This window comes from Anopheles aquasalis, chromosome 3, assembly GCF_943734665.1.
Source record: "Anopheles aquasalis chromosome 3, idAnoAquaMG_Q_19, whole genome shotgun sequence".
Classification (NCBI taxonomy): domain Eukaryota; kingdom Metazoa; phylum Arthropoda; class Insecta; order Diptera; family Culicidae; genus Anopheles; species Anopheles aquasalis.
The window spans coordinates 8,511,801-8,531,538 of NC_064878.1; the positions used below are offsets into that span (position 1 = coordinate 8,511,801).

Here is a 19,738-nt window from a genome sequence, read left to right on the forward strand (position 1 = left end):
AAAACGAGCGCCGATAATGCTCCGAAGGTTCTGCTCGCAAGAGCAGAATGTGCTAATGGTCCATCACCACCACCACCAGCAGCAGCAGGCACTAGTTATGCTGTTGCTGTCCGATGGTTCGGTCGTCGCCGTCGTCGTTGGCCACCTTTTTGATGTGTCGTGCCCTCTTCCTGAACCACATACCGCCGTTTGTTGAGTTTGTGCGTCCTGGACTGGAGAGGCGACTGCACTGTGAGAGCGGGTGTGTTTAAATAGGTAAGTGCGGCCTTTCCTTTGGCTGGTAAGGGTCCGTTCCGCCACGATCTGAATCAGTGACATTCTGTTGGGTGCGATCCAAGGTGCGAAAACGGGCGGACGGGGTTTACTCTATTCTATTCTAGGAACCATGAGGTGGTGCGACGTGTTTCCAATGTACTACAATGATTTCCGGTTTAACTCTGTGTGTTATTGCAGCAGCACCACGCACCGGCCATGTATGAGGCGAGTGACGGCTGACGAATCGGGTCTATAGGCGCACGTTGCCAACGAAGAATATTTGCCATCTACGCCATATTGGATCGTGACTCTACTACCTGATCGCACTCTGGTTCCTTGTGAACTTTGTATTCCATTCTCTCTCTCTCTCTCTCTCTCTCTCTCTTTCGCTCTCCATCTTATCGGCGTAGAGAAGAGTCCTGTCCCGTCCTATCGTGCCCAGAGAGTCACGACTACCAGCGAATCATCTACGGCCATTGGGAGTGCATTCCGTTCGCGCTTAGCGCCGGCTCTGGCGTGACCGAGTGATGTTTTTTTTTTTTTCGATGGTTCGGTCAAGAACAAAGTGTGAAGTGAACAAACAGGCCGATTGTTGTTGATGTTCGCAGTCCGGCAACAAATAACGTCCTCCTGGGAAGTGTATTCGTGGCTTAACCTACTAGACCCTGGCGTGGGACACACAGCGGAAACGGTATCGACTCCAAATCTCACCTCCTCGCACCTTCAACGTAACCAGTGTAGTCAACACAGTGTAGTCAGGCGGCCCCAACCCCCCCCCCCCCCCTCCCGCGTGGTTATAGAATGCTCGCACACAGGACCACCACCAGTTTTGGCTAAAAATAGTGAGTCCGAGATATTTTTACCAGCATCTCATCGCCGCGCACGCCAGTAGCAACGTAGCAGACGCAGCAGGCTTCTTATTCTCCCCCAAATGGTCCAAGTGGTGTATCGGTGTGTACCGGCAGTGCCAAGCACGCGTGTATATGTGTCATTAAACCGATGACTCAAAAGGTGATACGCATTAACTCTAGCCAGAACCAGAAGGTGGTGGCGTGACGATTTACGAATTTCGTACCAAAGCGTACCAAAGTTTGCTTGTAAGGTGTTTGTCTAGAAGGTGTGGTGTTGGTGTTTGCGGACTATTTGGAGTGAACCCCTTCGTCGTATCCTTGATCTGATCGAGCCACGCACACAGTTTCCATGTGCACACTGGCAACACTAGCGAGCTCCCGGGCAACAACAACAACAGGCTTTGCGAGCGGAAGGATGGGCTTGGACGCACTGCAGCACAGACAGGGAAGTGCGGGCAGTGCCGGTAGTGGGGGTGATTCGGGTGGCGACAGTCTTGGCACGTCTCCCACGGCCCTACACTGGTACTATCTGGCCAACTTGGATACACTTTCGAGCGATTCGCTACAGGTACCGTCGTGGACCAAGGTTGATCACCAACGTAGTTAATGATGATGCCGTGCCCTTCTCGTTGGTTTTTTAGAGCTCGAAACTGTTCCCACCGACTGTCTGGGCTGGAGGGGAGTCTATCCATTCGCGACTCACCAGGGCCAGATCACCAACGGCGACGAGACACGAAGAACGTTCCACGCAAGACGACGAGGATGATGAGGATCGTCCGGATTCGCCATTGTTGGCCGACGAGCTAGCGGAGCTGTGCGACCAGTTCGTTGATCTGGGACTGTTCTCCGGATACAATGGTGATGGTGGTGGATTCCAGGCGCCAGGATTCGGTGCACATACGAGCAGCCTCGGTAACAATCATGTTGGTTCCCACCTGTACGGTGTCCTTTCGACTCGACCGAGAGACCATGGATTAGCATTAAGTGGTGCAAGCTATGGACGAGCGGTTTCACCTTCGCGTACCGGCCATCTTCCAGCATCGAAGCCGCAACTGCCACTGACGCGGCCATCCTTGCAGCAACATCATCCTCAGCAGCAGCAGCAGCAGCAGCAGCAGTACTACCACCATCATCATCAACAACCCTTGCATTCGGGAGTAGCTGGTGGGCTGGGCAGTGCGCATCTTGCCTGTCAGCATTATCAGCACGATGCCTTTGAGCATCACCACCATCATCATCATCATCACTTGCCGTCGCATCATCATCACCAGAACGTGATTCCAGCGCTTCACTCGCCGCCGGCACATTCTACATTGCAGCAGCAGCAGCTACAGAATGGAAATGGCAGCAAGTACAGCAAGGTGCCTCCGGTGAACTATCTGTGCCATTTGTGTTTCAAGAAGGGACACTACATACGCGACTGTCCTCAGGTAGGGCTCCAGACTGCACTGCAAGAGATGCCATGTTGTACCATGATCTCTGATCCTTTTATTTCTCCCCTTAGGCTCGCCCGAAAGCGGAAGGGAAAACACCGTACCAGGGCAAGAAGCGTTGCTTCGGCGAGTACAAGTGTCCCAAGTGTAAGCGAAAGTGGATGTCGGGCAACTCGTGGGCAAACCATGGCCAGGAGTGCATCAAGTGTCACATCAACGTGTATCCGCACAAACAGGTAAGGGCTAGTGGTCGCATAAATTGCTGAATCGAAACCAACACATCGTATCTCCTCTCATCGTTTGCAGCGTCCTCTGGAGAAACCGGACGGGTTGGATGTGTCGGATCAATCGAAGGTCCATCCACAGATGTTGTGTGAGAAGTGCAAAACGCTCGGTTACTATTGCCGAAGAATACAGTAGCAGAATGATGATGAAACGAAAGATGAAACCGAAAGATCAATCCATCCACCGCTCACCGAACAAACACACCGCCACACCGCGCTGAAGAAGAAGAAGCTGTCCTTCTCTCAATTTGTACATAATTCACTCGACGAAAGCGATCTTTTGATCGCGCCCCAGCAGCACCATTAGAGAACCAAATCGACCTATTTTACGAATCCTCCAGTCGCAGCCGAGTACTGCGATGAAGTCCGATCTTAGAAAATGAGGGGGTGTGACCGATCAAGGTCCTGGGAGACCTCCCCGACCCCCCGCCTTAACCCTCGCTCGCATACGCTATGTATGATTTGTATTATTTTTTGAACGTCAAAAACTGGAATCCGACCCCGTCTGCGTATCGTGGAGATGGCGGAAGCAAATGAAAAATCCAAACGAGTATGGCCGCATGGCAAAAAAGGCCGGAATCGACAAACGATGGAAGTAGTTTTATTGAATAAAAATCATGTACTGGATTCATAGAAAGCAATCCACGATGCTGAGATGAGATGAGATTGGCTACGCATCGCAGTAGACTTTGTGGCGTTGTGGTGTTTCTTTTTTCTTCGCGATCGTAGTAAACATGTGCGGTGTTGGTTTGATAGTTGCACAGTGCTGTAGTCCGAGAAGAAAGGCAGAAAGTGATTGAAACAAGTGTTTGTTTTGCAAGATTTTTCGAGTGAGTTCTGGGAAAGAGTTTCTTTCGAAAAGTCCTTGGCAGGACAGAAGAACCCTGTGACGAGAAACCGATAAAACGTGAGTTGAACACCATAGTCTGTGGCAGACCTTACTCGCCCGTCGGTTGTAGCAGCAGATAAGTAAGCAAACTGGCTGGACAAACAATGGGGGACACATTTTCACGGTACGTTTATTGGATACCAAAAGGAAACCCTTTTTCGGATGCATCGCATGCTCACGAGAGGCACGTTATCGGTTACCGAAAAACCGTCGAAATATGCTTCTAGAGAGCGAGATAGCAAAACGGTTGGAAATAGAAAAGATAGAGAGAAAATAATCAGCAAATCATCTCAGCAGACACTCTTCATCACACAACAAAAACGGTTAATTTTCAAGCTTTTAATCAAACTCACATAATAGTGGCTCTCGGGGGGCGCTGGTTTAGCGAAATACTTGTTAGCACATACATGCGCACACGCTTAATACTTTTTAACAAAAAGGGATAAAAGGAATGTAGGGTTGGTATTCCGGAATGCCAAACGAACTCGAAGATTATCACATTTTACATCGGTGCCAATCCTCAAAGCAGCGGTCATGCTCGGTCCGCTGCGCCACAGGCGGTTCATTACTTGCGGTTCATGCCATTACATTACATTACGCGGCTGCTGCTCAAGGTGGAATGCTGAAAAGATATCAAATATAACAGAGCACAGTTAGCAGCTATTGTGGAGCAGCAGCTGGCGGGTTGTCGTTCCACGTACCTCACCCAAAAACTCCCACAAAGAATGCAATAATTGTAGCCAGGATGCCGGTGTTGACCGAGTATGCTACCAGCGCTCCGTTGCCATCGCCTCCAGGGATCGGTGTCGGTGTCGGTTGTACTGCATGGGCTGCTTGATGGTCGGTAAGGCAAAAGGATACTTTAAAATTCAGATAATTGTCACCTAGTAGCGATGGTAGCACGATGCTTTCATGATGCAAAGGGGTTGAGCGATATGAATGAACAGAGGAACGAATGATTTAATCCACATAACATAACTTACATGATTCCAAAAAAGGATGATGCTCCAATCAGGATGATGCGAAGTAATTTTGAAGAGAGATCCCCCCGTGGGAGGACCCTTCCTAGAGAATGCTTTACACATACCACAGTCCAACGTACACATATGAAACATGAGTTCAATGGGGTTCGATGATGTAAATTCTAGTTTTATTTCACTTCACGTCGGTCACGTTCCGGTTCCGCCGCTCTCGGAATGCTGCTCGCGCTTTATATTGGATACATAAAACCATACAAGCAGCACCCACCACTACTATTGTCGGTAGCACGGCGTCGCAGAAAAATGCTTCTAAAAACCTATCAGCTACTCTCTACTCGGTTCGCACAAACATTTGCGATAAATTCTAAACAAAAAAAACGGAGCTACAAGATCAAAACAAGTTCAACTAGTCTTCTTGTCGTCCTAGTAAGGTCCGCTGACAAGCGCGGTAGGATACAATTTTTGAGCGATCCGTTCTGCGCGGCCTCTATCGATTTTGGCCCCAAAATTCCACTTCGGCCACGTCTTCTTTAGTTGAGATTCCGTTCTTCCCTGTACGTATCGAGCTGTTCGAGCGACGTTCCCTAAGCTCAAAGCCCTAGAAAGCGAGACCGGAAGCAGTACTCCATTCCATGCCTTCTATGACTGCCGGCTCTCTCTGTATATATTTGCTACTTTGTACGCTTCGTCATGTGATCACCCTTGATCTTTCTCATTGTCGTGCTTCTGCTATAATCATCTCGGGACTGTATGCGTGTATTTGTGGTCGTGCTCATGTAGTAGGGTAGGAGATGCAGAGGACATTACGCAAAACAGACACAAACGGCAATGGGGCAGAACATGGAACACGATTGCACCAGGCGATATGTAATGCCGGAGGAAGGATGAAAAAGGTTGTTCGAAAGGATGTTGGGAGGGGAGAAGGAAATTCAGTTGGTCGCACCTGTCGTCATCCGGTCACCGTACTTGTTCATCAGATCCATCGCGGCGCCATTCGTCCAACCGAATCCCGTCTGCACATCGTACTCACCGCCTCCACCGTGTCCGCCCAGCTCTTGAGCATCGTACTGTGGAAAAAATTAAAGAGGAAAATGTTAGAAACAGGTTGTGCCAACAGCTCAATCCTGCTGCTACTTACCTTCTCAAACATGGCGCGTGTTTTGTTGTAGGCAATGTAGTTACCGCGCACCCACCGCTGGCCCCACTGGAACGCCAACTCCTTCGCTTCCTTACTGTCCAGCGAGTCCAGACCCATCACCAGCATGTGCTGCATCGGTGCCCACACGTTCGGGAAGTCCCACTGCTCGTTCGTGTTCTGGAGCGTATTGGGTACACCGCCCGGATACTGATCCAGCTTCAACCGTTCGATATAGCCGAGGATTTTCTTCGCCAATGCCGTATCCGTCTTATCATAACAACCAACCCAGAGCGGCGATAGGTTCGTCGGGGTGAAGTATTTCCGTAGCTTCTTGTTGATTAAATCATAATCAAACCAAGCACCCTCCTCCTCATCCCACAGCACCGCATTGATCGCTTTCTTCAGCTCGTCTGCCTTCTCTAGATACTCGCGCTTCTTATCCGCCGACTGGATGTCGTTCCGTAGCCCGTAGAACTCGGCAATAACCTGCGCATTCCAGTATAGGATCGCATTCAACTCCACTGCCACGATCGAGCGGCACTTCAGATCGGTCAGATTGCCCGCATTTGTACCATCCTTAATGAACCACCGGCTGGAGAAGTCCATTCCACTTTCCGCGGCCGCCTTCAGCTCACAGTAGTAGTCCTGTTTGTCCTCTTCGCGCTGGAACACCGAGGCCGTATTCACATCCTCACGATACGATTCGGGCCGTGGACCACTCGATTTGTACCCGTACGTCGCCAGATGGTGGTTGTTCACTTCGGTCACGTAGTTGTTCATGAAGAACTGGAACTCTCGCTCGAGCGTCTCAACGGCATCGATCGCAAACTGTGTATCGTTGGTAGCATCGACGTACGCCTTCACCATCCCGCACAGTAGCGGTGGTTGCGAGCGCATACTGTAGTAGATGCGGCCACCGTTCGGGATAAACCCAAACCGCTGGATGATCGAGAGGAAGTTCTCCAGCATACCCTTGGTAGTGGAGTACATCTCCGACAGGAGCAGCCCCTTCACGATCCAGTACGAGTCCCAGTAGTAGAACTCCCGGAACCGACCACCGGGGACAATCACCGGATTGTCCACGTGAATGATGGAGTAGAGATCCGGATTGAGCTGTGTGAAGAGGGACGGAAGATCACTGATGATCAATTTCTTACACCTCTCTAGGAGCTTCTTGCGCACTTACCGCCACATCCGCCGTCATCTTGCGGCCCAGCTGGTGCCAGATCTGGTTCAGCTGGCTGGCGAACTCGCGCAAATCCGCATCCCGGATGCGCTCCAGGAACCGTGGGTTTTCCTTCCAATCGCCCGGAATCCAGCTCTCGAATTCGGCGCCCGGCTTCTCGAAGTTCTGCTCGACCCACTCGAGCAGCTTCGCGTTCGTCGGCGCATTGTTCTGGGCCGCCATAAACTCGTGGAACGCGGCGAGCGTCTCGTTCGGTGATTTGCGCATCTTCATGTCGACGAACGTCTTCGAGTCCGGGTAGATCTCGCTCATCTGCACCGTACGTAGCAGCTCCCCATGGCAGTAGATCTCACTGTAACGAGGGGGAGAGACGAATCGGAAAGTGAAAAAAGGGAATTAGCGAATCACTTGTACTGCGCTTTTTCCTGATTGACCCAGAGGAGGACATTAAGTAGCTGATGTTTGTGCGTTCCAATCGCTATACAAATGGTGCTACAGATTGAACTACATATTGACTCAATACGGGTGCTTGGCGGATGCTGTTTACATCATCGTAGTATGCTCCGGAGCTCGGAGTCCGAAACAATAGCACTTCATTTACTACAATGACTCCTCAATTTCTTCGCTGTGAGTTGTTTTGCACCATCAAAAGCATCGAGGCAATGCGGCAGTTTGTTGAATTGATTTTTCCATCGGATCAAAAAACACATCCGCAGCTCATCAAACAGAAAAGCGCACGTGCTTCTGGTTAGCATCAGTTTATCCATAAATTATTCAGCATTTTTAGAACGCAACGCAACACTGCTCCCATAGCGATCTCCTCGTCGTCGTATGTTTACGGGAAAATTACTCCAGTTTAACACTCCGCTCCCATCAGCTGCTCATCAGCACAACAGCAACAGCAACCGGCGGGGGTGCAAATTGGAATTGTGTTTGGGTTTGGATGTTCGAAAGCAATTGTCTGAAAACCGCAAGGTCATACGCCGTACGACACCGTACTGCGCGGTAATGAGTGGCGCGTTGCTTGCTAGCGTGAAAATGACACAAAACCAATTTTCCATCGTCGTTCCTTACCTCGGGCACGAGGGCTCTAGTGTTGCCTGCTGCCGATTGTCAACAATGTACGACACCTCTTTGGTTACCAGGGCGGCACCACGGACCGCGATCGGACCACCATTCCAGACCAGGCAAGCCACGAACAGTGTGATCGCGATCGATTGACGCGGCACCTGGCGCCTCCTTACGGGCTGTGACCGCGTTTGTAACATCACTAACACAATTTGTTCTATTTAAGCACTGGCTACGAATCGACTAGCGCTCCGAAATCTCCGTTCGGTCACTCTGGAGGATCTATCACAAGAGGAACTAACAGCTAGGAACTTCCTTTCACCACTTTGGTTGCGAAAATGACATCGAGATCGGATTAATCAAGTGATCTTATAAGCGAGCGAAACTTCAGGCACCGTAAAGAAGGACAGGTGTCCGTGGGTAATTTTTGTTTAGTTTCGGGGAATTTCCAGCTAATCCGCAGCCGGCAGCGCCTAGTGCAGCATACGGGAATGCAAATGCTAAAAATACTTTCCGTTATCCCGAGTATCACGTGCGGAATCACAAAGCGGGGTGAATCGGGGGGAATTCACAGCACTCAGGCGACTTCGGAAACCAATCGTGAACAGGTTTCTGCCAATACCGTCGTGGCCTGGGGCGGGGGATTTGGAGCTACCTCTATGGAAGGCCCCCGGCATTACGACATCTTCTCGCGTGGAAGGAGTTGCGGTGCTCCATCATATGGATGTCTTAGGACGGAGGACAATGGATAGATCATTCAATTATCGATTGTTCCGCGCGATTGACACGATTTTGACTGTTCAATGGTTGGTTTGGGGGGATTGTCAGTGTAAAATCGCACTCCTCTATGGTCAATTATGAAGCGGCAGAAACTTAGGGCGATTTATCGCTTAGGAATTGATAGCAAAGCGCCAATTTGCGATAAGGAAACTCGATTGGGGGGCGAGGATGCTAGAGGTTGGTGAATCAGCACTAACACTGTCACTGCGGCACTGTTCTTTGACGGTAAAAAGGGTAAGAAAATCACAGAAAAGATCACTTCAAAAATGTTACAAAAAACTGTGTCACAATGCTTGAGTTTTCTAGAACTTGGTCTACTAAAGGAAAGGGCAGGAAAGTGGCAGAAGGTCTATAAACTGTATCTCCATTCGTCAAGGAAGATAAGACGTCGTCAAACAGCACAGAGTGCCGCCATGACGACCGATTGAGGGCAGGGCCGTGCCTTTGAGTTTGTTGCAAAATGACAGCTGCGATGATGAGGTTAATAGTCCTTCTCCTTCTCTAATTGGCACAATGATCAAGTAAGAACGAAGAGAGCATTCTTGGTGTTTAGATCATTCACTCTAAATATATATTGTGGTAGTCTCAGTTGTGGCGCACTTTCGCAAAACACAAGACAGGAAACGGGGATTCTTCTTATCACCAACCAGCAGACACTTTCACCGAACTCGCTTACACTCGATTGTCACCTCCAGTGATAAGATCGCACAAACAGAACGCTTTATCCACTCGCGTGATCCTCCAGCTAAAAGGAAGATCACACCACGCCTAGCAGCAACACAATCTTGCCTTTATCTCCGAGCTGAACTGTGTTGCTCTGCGGCGGTCTGTGCTGTGTGCTCGCGAACTCCCGCAGTCAATGAGGCGGATCAATTCGGCACCCAGCCGTTTTATAAACCGCGCCACGAGCCCTCTACCAACCGTCTGTCTGCTCGTCTGCCCGTCTGTTCGCGAATGCTGCGCTCTGCACTCTAATGTCGTGTCGCAGAGAGATGATCGCGCTCTTCCGGAAGGGAGTGGTGTTGATGTGGAAACACAAAAAATCCCCCAACGCTCGGTTCGGCGCCGAATGAATCCGAATCTATAAACGCTGACGGCGCGCGCGAGCAAAAAATGTCCCCGCTGTACGGTGATCAGTATCGCCGAGTTGCGAGCGCGAGTACTAGCGGCGCGAGAGTGCTCTAGAGTTGTTGGTGTTTGTGCAACAGCAGCAGCGTACTAGTGTGGTACGGTACGACCGTTTTAGTACACCGCAAATTACTATTATCTTGGTTTCCATTTGGCGCACCGCAATGTCGGCGTTACCTCGCGCCCCGGTAATGGCAATTGGTAATGATATCTGGTTCTAGGCGGCACCGTGGTTTATGAACAGCATACAGCATACGCCCGCGCACACTTGAGAGCGAGAGGCGAATGATCGTTGCTCGCTTTATGGTGGAGGTATGGCCACTAGGACATTTTTGGAATATCCCAACGTCCGGTTCACCACAATATTTACACTTTCTTTTGATGCCTCGCAGACATTGTATAATCGCTGTGTGTTTCGCACTGGAGCTGATAAAGTGGAAAGTCCGTTGGCATAATTACTGATTATGCTGACCTTCACAAAACAGCTGGATCCCGGCGTCGGAATGTCCTAATCGGGTGTGTGTTTAATGAAATTCTATTTGTTGTTTTTTCAAAGGAAATTCCCAGATCCGGTGAAGCTTTTTGCGGTTGGTTAATACGTAAAACAAATCGCAAATTTCACGGCCAAAGCGTAGCATCAGCTCAATTTGTAATTAGCAACAAACTTTGATTAACAAACAGGCCCTACGTGATGGCGCATCTTCACATCGAATCGCACCGTGCGCGCGCGCGCGCTTGCCATCAACCTTACCTCATCAATTCCCAGAGCGTGGGTTGCCACCGTTTGACACTGACACTGCACGCTGTCCTTCGCCATTGCTGCCAGCAGCAGCTACTACCGGTCGCGGCCAAGGTGCGGGCACCGTCAGCTGTGCAAACCGCGAGCAGAAGCCGGCGACCCGCTCGTCCCGCTACCGACACTGCGTACTGGTGTTCTAGCGCCCCTCGGAACACCAGACGGCACACCAATGGGGTTGCCATGGTTCAGGCACTGCAGCACTTTTTTGGCCCAAATTTGGCTACGTATCCTTCACTCGTTTCCCGTGCAACGACATTAAACCGCGCGATAGAAGCGTCCGTTATCAACTGGGAAAGTACACGCGTAGTAATGTGGAAGATCGCAAAGATTGATCACGGTCTAGCGCAGTGACGTCGACGGCGACCACGTGCAATCACTGTTTGTGTCTCGCGATCGATCCAGAGAGAGAGAGAGCATCGATCCGCGGGAACACCCCAAACACGTGCACTAGGCAGCGCACATTCGCGCCAGCCTAGAAACCGATTACTAGTTGTCGCCTTATCGGTTGCGCTGGCCCTATCGCCCCACGGGCTACCTCATGATCAAGGCCGCCCCTCGTACGCACCACTGGCACTGTTTGGCTTTGAAAAAAAGAAAACACTGAATGCAATTCTAAGTGTGCGTACGGAGCGCTCATTTCGTTCTGTGTGATTATTATGCGACCAGCGTTATCTGCTCGGTACCACTCCTCCAATGCTAACCACACATCCATCCATCCATTCCAGGGTCCACGCGACCCTCACCGTAGCCGGTTTTGGGAGAACGGAGCGAGTGAGCGTGTTGAGCGGCACTCTAGTGTGCTTGTCAAGCGACGCCTTATCGCTCAAGTTCACGTATACCGCAGCAAGTGGAAGGCCAAGAATGAGGAGGACGAACCGCGATATCAAGAAGGGGCGGGAATTAAAAAAAAACAGAGGGAACAAAGAAGGTCGCGCCACGGTGTAGGTGCCGATTGTAGCAGCAGAAGGTGTGATCAGGTGCTTAATGGTTCCTGGCGATGTGCTGCCAGGGTTCTAATAGTCATGATCTTCCAGCCCAGCCATTGGACACGTTTTGTGCAACCTCATTTCGGTGCTCATTAATATTAAAATGAATCTTCCTCCCTTTTTTTTTTGTTTCTCTCGTCTCGTCTGTTTTGATGGATAACAAAAAAATGGAAGGATAAAAAAACGATTTTGCACAACCAGAAGAACCACTGCGATGAGCCATGTGAGCTGTCACTGGACGCTTGTCGCTGGCAAAATTGATGGGCAATTTGCAAATTTTTATTACCGTGTCGCGCGGAGACGACGGCTGAACACGATCGTTTCAATGCTTCTCAGCGTCGCCATTGCCGTATATCGCTGGAGGAGAGAGACGACAAGGGGTCAAATGGACACAAAACAGAAACGACACGAGCAGCCACGAGAGAGGTGTCCAATTCGGCGCGATCGCGCGTGTTTGATAACGCGATTTTTTAGCGAGAAAAAAAACAAATAAAATCTTTTAAAAGCGTGACCTTTTCGGGGACCTCTTCGGTTCGGTGTGCTGTTCACCCTTTTCTCTTCTTTCGTTTTTTCGTCTGTTTTTCGAGAACCGGTCTACGGGAGATAGGATTACGATTTATGGTTTGTTGGTGATCGACTGATCGACTGATCGGTAAATCTGCAAAGTCTCTATACCTGTCCGGGATGAGCTGGATCTTGGGGACGTCGCTCGAAACCAGCAACATGATGCTGTTGATAATGATGATCGTGCCAAATGTACGCTGAAGGTGCGCTCGGTTTTAGGCGCGATCACCAAACGTGGACCGCGAAGCGTGTTATCACCACCTGAACGCTGGACGCTCGCTCGTTCACTTGGCTCTTCGTTTTATTTTCCTGACTTAGCAGCTCATTTTTAAGAGCAGGGTTTCCGGTGAGGATGATACCACCACACGACACCTTTGTCACTCCGAGGCTAAAACCACAAAGCGCCAGCAACGCCAGGAATGTGCTGCGCTGGTCCAGCGCGATCGCCAGCGAGGGAAAAAGGGAATTTCCCTTAAGCCGAGCGAGCGTGCAAGCGTAAAAGAGAGAGAGAGATAGTCCCATGCAGCAAAACAAAGGCACTTTGGTGTCCAAAAAATGTCCCTTTTGTAGGTCGCAGCTCGTACGATCGCACCCGGTGGAGCTGCGTGGCGATGATCATGCGTAACGCACGACGACGTTGCGGAAGATCGCTATCTGGTGCTGCTACTGGTGCCTCACTTTGCAAATGGCCTTCTACCGTTTTGGCTTCGCTTAGAACCAATTATGTGCTCTTTGCATAATTAGCAGCAGCAGCAGCAGCAGCATTGTGCAAATGGAAATGCGACATACACGCAGGCAAAACGCACCTCATGATCGAAGGGCGCGCCTTGCACAATGGCACTGTCATTAGAGAGAGAGAGAGGCCTTTGGCCCTTTTGTGTCATTCGTCGAGTGTTGTTAGTGGCGCGATTATCGTTTGCTCCTCAATTATCCCAGAAACAGAAGAAGAAAAAGGAAACAAAGCGATCTGATCGTCCGTCTGCTCGTATGATCCGATCGGATCAACCTCTTAACCCCACAGCGTGGCAAACACCTTGCGCTTTGCACTCTCCGAGTCTCACTACTGGCCCTTCGCTGGAATGCGAATCGAATCGCGAGACCGTAACGCGAAACGCGTCCGCACAATTAAGATATGACGATCAGCGAGCGATCGCGATCAAGCATCCTCCTCTAGCGCGCGGCTCGCATTGTTGCGCAATCCGGCGGGACAGCCCGGTAGCCAGGCATCGGATTCCATCGGACATCATCTCGTGCTTCCCACGGCATCCGCTTGCGATAGTAGAACGGGAAGGCGAACGCGAGAACGGATTCATAATTATGCGGAAAAGCTAGAATGAAGGGGGGGGGGGGGGTGCGTTCGAGCGAATGTTATCGGTGCGGTCGATACGCCGTTGCAACGTGAGCTGCTGGTGCTACCGTTCACGCTGTTCGCGTTGTCGTGTGCTTCACTTTCGAAGCGTCGAACGACGTTGAAGTTGAAGGACATCGAAGGCACGATCCAGGTCCCCACCTCATGAGCTCGATCGCAATCGTCATCACGATTTGCGAGGTCCGCGAACCAAACCAGTGGACCAGTATAGTGGGCTGGTGGGCCGGTTTCCGGTGTGGTCCTCGTGGTCTCCTCGTTGGCGTGAAGGACGCAGATTTGCGACCAAAAAAGGGACCAGAACGGAAGTGACATTTCACGAAGAGAGAGAGAGAGGCCGTGGCCGGACACAAACACCGATTCTGGCCTTGGTGGACTCTTGGGTAGCGGTTTCTCTTGCCTGACGCGATGCGAGCCTGTTTAGTGCTTCGCGAAGCGAGAATTCGCACAAGCGAGGCTCGCCGCGAGACCATAACAAAAACACAACAACAAATGCAGTAAACGTAGCAAACGAATTGCACTTTTTGTTGCACTTTCAAGGGAGAGACAGAGAGAGAGAGAGAGAGTGAGAGAGAGAGAGAGAGAGAGAGAGAGCAAAGAAAAGAAAGAGAAAATTTAGCCCGAAGAAATGGAGCTCGATCGGTAGTAGTGCGACTCAAACAAGTGGCCACCGTTGGGCGCGAAACCCAGTGGCCAGCCAGTGCTATCACCACGTGTCCGCGTCGCTCTAGTAGTGGTGGTTGATTGCATCACCTGCCACACCACAATGTTCGACCACGGCTCGATCACAATAGACATCGCAAACATCGCTGCAAGCGAGCTGTTCGAATGCAACAAACACTTTGCACCGGAATTTCACTTTCACTGCAAACGATGGGATGCTGTTCGGTCGAACGGACGAACTCACGGATCTAGTGCAACTGCACGCAAATTTCCACGGATTCACGGATCACGCGATCGACGACGACAGTGACTATTGGTTACGATCGCGAAACAATCGCGAACGGACTACTGTGTGGACTGTGTTGGAACTGACGATGACGCGGGCCGGAGCGCGCGCTAGTGGACCGAGTGCGATTGCGAGAGACCAACCGAACCGAGAGCAACCGAGAAGGGTGGGACAGTCCACCGCTCAGTGGACTGCCGCGATCGCCATCGTGTGGTATTTGTCTCTTCGTTCTCGCCGCCAGCCCCCCTGTGTGCTGGACCGTGAGAAGGGATCAATGAACGAGGAAAGGGGGTGCAGGGTGATGGCGGAGAGCACACGCCATCGCCGTCGTAGCATCGCGAACTAGCGATCGCTGCTAGTAGCCAACGAACTGCCAATCAGTGAGGATCGGATTCTAGAAGTCAATTAGTGTCGTGAACGACCGGCTGATGATTGGCCACTGATTGGTGTTCGATCGTTGGCCTTCGCTGTTTGTGGCTCGCAGCAGTAGGTTACGGGTGCACCGGGGCAAACGATCGGCCTCCTCTCATCGTTGCTGATAAAGCACTACTTTTCTCTCTCGCTCTTTCTCTCTCACACTGCTATGCTTTCGAGGGTTCATTTGGTAATCTGGCACGTTAACTGGCGCACAGCTTTGAAGTGATTACGCGCCGCATAGAGATTTCCAAACAGAAACACGACCACCACCAGCTGCTGTAACATCGGTCATTGCACTTTGAAATTGACCCTTTTTGGGACCTCCTCCTGCCCCTCCGCCCAGTGCCGCCCCATTAATGAATGGAGCGATGGATGCCGGTGTGGATGCTGATCTCACGGGGCCGCAGATTGCGCGGTTTTTGTTTGGCGTGTTCAGCGGTGCGTGAACCGGTTCACTGAAGCCAGGAATTTCAACGGCGTGACCGTGTACAAGGACGTGGTGGCCAAATCACTGGCAAATGACCAGGACAGGTAAAAAGGTTAGTGAATGGATAGATCGCGAGTTTAATTCTATCCTTTGGAGTGTTTTTTAATGTTTTTCCTTGATCTTCTTTTGCTTCAGAAGGCTTCTTGATGCTCTGAACTCATAAAAACAAGTATGAGATGGAGATTTACAAAAAAAAAAAGGCAACGAAAATTGCATATTCTCGATCAAAGAAAACAAGATCACACAAGAGATCACAAACAAGATCACGCGAGCTCTTCTCCGGAGCGCGAGTAGCGAAGACACAAACCCCTTCTGTAGCTCAAAGTAGCTCAATCGGCAGCGTACAAATAAGCTGCGTACCTCTTCGTGACATCAAGGGTTTATCTTCTTTTTTTTAAACGAAAGCATAAATCACGTGTTTGCGCATGAAACTCAACATTGAAGGCCATTCGCTGCAGTTCGTTGAACCTCTCGTCTCATCGCCTGTGCTCCAGCGATAGTGCTCTGTGCGGCTCCCTGGAAGCAGGAATTCGTATCGCAACCGGAAGTGTTTGCCTTTTCAATTCGCGCATTATGCTAATGCGCACGAGCATACTCCCAACGATACACCGCTGTGACGTTACGCTATCTGCACAAACCGTGCTGGGGATGGTCGAAATGATTGGAATTGATGAAATTATCTGCCCGTTTTGCGTCATCTTGCCAAGGAATGGGTGCGTAACGGATTGCGTCACACACCGGCGATCTATTCGATGACGTCCCGACCACGGACCAGCTCAATTGAGCACACTTCTGGGAGTTAACGATGTTTAACGAGAGTTTATCGACGTCGTCTAGACGTTGTTGCTCTCGGACCAACCCGGCTACGGAGCAGCTCGCGGTGACACAGCTGTTCTAGGGAAGTGACGATTGGCCCCGGCCTCTTATCGTCGCTATCTCGCTACAGACAGCGAACTAATGTTAAGTAAATAGCACTCACGCGAGAGAGAGTGAGCGCAGGAAGGCGGTAAAATGTACAACAGTGTCACAGCAGTTCGTACCGGTAAGTAGCAGCAACAGCCACAGAGTCGTTATCGGTATCCAGTGTAGTGGTCATATGCGAAACGCTCGCGTTATGATAATGACTCACTCACTCGCTGCTGTACGACTCTCTTCAGTTCGTGTACGAGAATCATGAAACCAAATGTCGGTTGAAGATTCTATTGAATGAATCCCGCTCCGATAACAGAGCCTAAGAGCTGTTAAGCGTGAAGGTTGTAAACGGTGCTCGATGATAGCGGGAAGCTTTTCAGAAGCACTGATTGATTTTTTGCCGAACGTCTTATCATGGCGAGCCGACCGTTGGACCGTTATCGTGAGGTTTGCAAAATTACGGACTCATTCCGGGTGCTGCTGACCATACTGGATGCAGAGTTGAGCTGCTATCAAAGTTTATACAGTCTACTGAAGACACACAAGACAGACAACACAATTTTTGGCTCGATCGTCAATGCCAAAGATCTCGTGCCGACACTCTCGAGAACAAACTACAGCATTCCAGCATTAGTTTCATTGCAATCAAGCAACTTAATTGCCCTCAAATTGATTGCATCGCACGCCGTACACAGCTACGATCATGTCGACACGATATCGTGCGATCCGCGCGCACGACTCTTTCCTCACTCACGATGGCGGATGTTCGCCAATTACAAAAACGGCGCAAAAACCAGAACAGAACAACAATCAAAGAACCGCAAATTGAGGTCCGGCCGGGCCGGTTGCCATGCTTGGAAATCCTGGAAATCGTCATCGCAACTGCGCGAAGGTTAATGAAAATGACCCAATGATGCGCAGACAAGTCCGATGTCTGTGAATGGGTACTACGACAACAACAAAAAAAACTCCGTTTGTCTGTGAACCGGCATTGCGTGAACACGTGGCACTGGCTAGTGTATCGGTGTGGTGGTGGTGGTGGTGGTGGTGATCGCGAGGACAAACCTGTTTGTTCCGAAATTCGCGACAACCGATGGTCGCGGTGCTCACTGACCGTTATGTTGTGCTTCTGAGGACCAAAAACAGAACCGAGGGTGGCGAGAGTGGAGGGTAGAGCATGTTGTGTTGATTAATTTTAGACCGAACGAGAGCGGCAGCAGAAGCAGCAGTAGAAATCGATCGGACAAGAGCCGGTGTGTCCGAGGAGCGGGTGGTAGCAGAGCGCGCTAACCCTGACTCGCGCTCGCTTTTGACATTCACTGTTCGGCTCAGGGTCACAAACAGGCGTACGCACACATACCCAGAGGCACGCAGATTCCTTCCGCTTCTTCACTTCTTGCAAAGGAATCTCTGTTGCTGCTGCTGTTGCCGCTTGAGATCGCCATCGAGGAGCGAGAGGATGCTGTGCCGAGAACCACTGACGCAGATACGTGATCGCGCGATATTGTTTGTCGGCTTCACTGATGATGCAATCACTTATCAAACTAGTGAGCAAGGGACAAATACTACTACTAACACTTATTCAAGGGTTGAATGTACTTACTGGGCCATTTTGTTGCCGGAGAACGCTCGACTGGAAACACGCTGGAGTAGGCGTGGAGTAGCACGGAGCAACAGCTTGAACGCAGGAAGAGGCACGAAAGTGTAACGCACTGTTGCTAGCACGTGAATCGGCGGAAAAGGTCGCCCACCTTCTTCACTCACGTGCCAAAGGTTCTTCTCTCGTTATCTCTCTCGTTCTCTCTCTGACACTGTATGTTTGTTTTTCTAAATTTTCCTTTCGGGCTTCCACAAAGGCAGCACACACTTGTTACACGTTCTGAGATTGCGCACAAATCTCCAGCAGCACCACCAATATGGTATCCTTTTCGTCGTATGTCGAACGATAAACGAGTGCGTCCGAATGGCAGACTGTTACGCGGTCAACTGCTGCTAGTAGTACACGGTTAGTATCCGGTGGTTCACTTATTCGCACTCACTCTCTCTCTCTCTCTCTCTCTCCCTGCTCTTTACTCGTACTTGGAAAGGGGTTGTGCGGTTTCGCGGAAGTCCACACAAGGCACACAGCACACGGATCCGAATTGACTGATGGCCGATCGAGAGCGCGAACCAATCTTTATAACGTTTGCTTTTGTTTTTCTCGCATCCCGCTGCCCCTGTTGCTGCTCGTTCTGCCAACAACTCTGTTCGTCGTCACCATCATCGTCATCGTCGTCGGTCGGTCACAAACACAGCGTGCTCACGCGGTCTGTTATATCCAATTCGCGAGATATACACAACCACGCGGCGGCAACTGAGACCACCGAGTGCGGTTACAGTGCTGGCCAAAAGTGCGGCGTCGGTAGCATACTTTGCCAGCTGTTTTTTCGTGTCTCACTCGTTCTCTCCTTGCCATCTCCTCCATTGGATCTGACCATTGGATAGTCAGTGACGATCTGCGCGAATTTCACTCTCGCGCGCTTGTCACGACGTCACACAGCCTCTCTCTCTCTCTCTGGTGGGGTTGTAGTAGGCGGTGACGTCAAAAAAGTGTCAGTAAACCGCGCGCATCCAGTAGTCGACTGACTGACTGTGGTTGCTGTGTGGTTTCACTTCGCGCTGTCTATGCTGCATGATGCAATGTTGCTCGCTTCTACCGCTGGTTGCAGCAGCAGCAGCAGCAGCAGCAGCAGCAGGCGTGACTCATGCGTGCAGACTTACTTATCTTCGGTGAATCAATCGATATACTGTTCATGTGAGTACTCTAGGTGGTGGTAAAAGTACGTGTAGCTCCCTCCAGTCATGCTCGCGTGCACGTAATCACCCCTTTCCGCCGGTCGAGAGCGAACCACCAGCTGCCGCCAGAGAAAAGGAGGCTTGGCGGGGTGACCGATACCGGGTGGGCGCGCGCGCTCGCGCTTACCAACACGATCTCACTCGTGTGCGCACGATTGACGACACGCAACGCAAGTTGGGCTCTTCTCGGTGGGTGTTGGAAGAGTGGGGAAGGAGGGAGGCCAGGGGGTGGGGTAGCATGTTGAATTCCGCAACCTTGAAAGGCATCGCTCTCGGGTTCTTTCAGTTTTCAGTAGCGTTGCGCCAATTCCATTCTGTTGTGATCAAGCGTTCACGATCGGCGATCACTTTCGGAATGTTCGCTTATCATCCGGAATCATTGAATTTGGTTCTCTGCAAAAGAATGCTGAAAGATAACAAAGCTATAACAA

At 50.7% G+C, this 19,738-nt stretch overlaps 2 protein-coding genes across 12 annotated transcripts; one reads left to right on the top strand and one right to left on the bottom strand.

Moving 5' to 3' along the window:
- Positions 1-96: 96 nt before the first annotated feature.
- On the top strand, positions 97-3,477 carry LOC126578878 (lateral signaling target protein 2 homolog). Of its 2 annotated transcripts, XM_050241863.1 has the most exons (6): positions 97-255; positions 454-473; positions 666-1,674; positions 1,748-2,536; positions 2,611-2,775; positions 2,846-3,477. In XM_050241863.1, the coding sequence occupies exons 3-6, from the start codon at positions 1,456-1,458 to the stop codon at positions 2,957-2,959; spliced, it is 1,287 nt and encodes a 428-aa protein (XP_050097820.1). In that variant the 5' UTR covers positions 97-255; positions 454-473; positions 666-1,455; the 3' UTR covers positions 2,960-3,477. The 2 variants fall into 2 exon arrangements, with proteins under 2 accessions (XP_050097820.1, XP_050097819.1); XM_050241862.1 differs by having other exon boundaries at positions 457-1,674.
- Positions 3,478-3,824: 347 nt separating this feature from the next.
- Positions 3,825-18,628, bottom strand: LOC126578873 (trehalase). 10 transcript variants are annotated; one of them, XM_050241841.1, is made up of 7 exons: positions 14,615-14,707; positions 8,091-8,408; positions 7,017-7,368; positions 5,831-6,943; positions 5,636-5,759; positions 4,419-4,545; positions 3,825-3,935 (listed from the first exon to the last, which is right to left on the bottom strand). In XM_050241841.1, the coding sequence occupies exons 2-7, from the start codon at positions 8,282-8,284 to the stop codon at positions 3,902-3,904; spliced, it is 1,944 nt and encodes a 647-aa protein (XP_050097798.1). In that variant the 5' UTR covers positions 8,285-8,408; positions 14,615-14,707; the 3' UTR covers positions 3,825-3,901. The 10 variants fall into 10 exon arrangements, with proteins under 10 accessions (XP_050097798.1, XP_050097799.1, XP_050097797.1 ...); XM_050241842.1 differs by lacking the exon at positions 14,615-14,707 and adding an exon at positions 9,654-9,790; XM_050241840.1 differs by lacking the exon at positions 14,615-14,707 and adding an exon at positions 9,554-9,790.
- Positions 18,629-19,738: the final 1,110 nt, after the last annotated feature.

What these genes read in the sequence shown, in the direction of transcription:
- LOC126578878 (XM_050241863.1), top strand. Translation starts at nt 1,456, where the DNA reads ATGTGCACACTGGCAACACTAGCGAGCTCCCGGGCAACAACAACAACA. An exon ending in TTTCGAGCGATTCGCTACAG is followed by an intron (nt 1,675 to 1,747) that starts GTACCGTCGTGG and finishes TTGGTTTTTTAG; the next exon opens with AGCTCGAAACTGTTCCCACC. An exon ending in ACGTGTATCCGCACAAACAG is followed by an intron (nt 2,776 to 2,845) that starts GTAAGGGCTAGT and finishes CATCGTTTGCAG; the next exon opens with CGTCCTCTGGAGAAACCGGA.
- LOC126578873 (XM_050241841.1), bottom strand. Translation starts at nt 8,284, where the DNA reads ATGTTACAAACGCGGTCACAGCCCGTAAGGAGGCGCCAGGTGCCGCGT. An exon ending in CACGCGCCATGTTTGAGAAG is followed by an intron (nt 5,760 to 5,830) that starts GTAAGTAGCAGC and finishes TTTTTTCCACAG; the next exon opens with TACGATGCTCAAGAGCTGGG. An exon ending in CGGTGACCGGATGACGACAG is followed by an intron (nt 4,546 to 5,635) that starts GTGCGACCAACT and finishes CCGACCATCAAG; the next exon opens with CAGCCCATGCAGTACAACCG.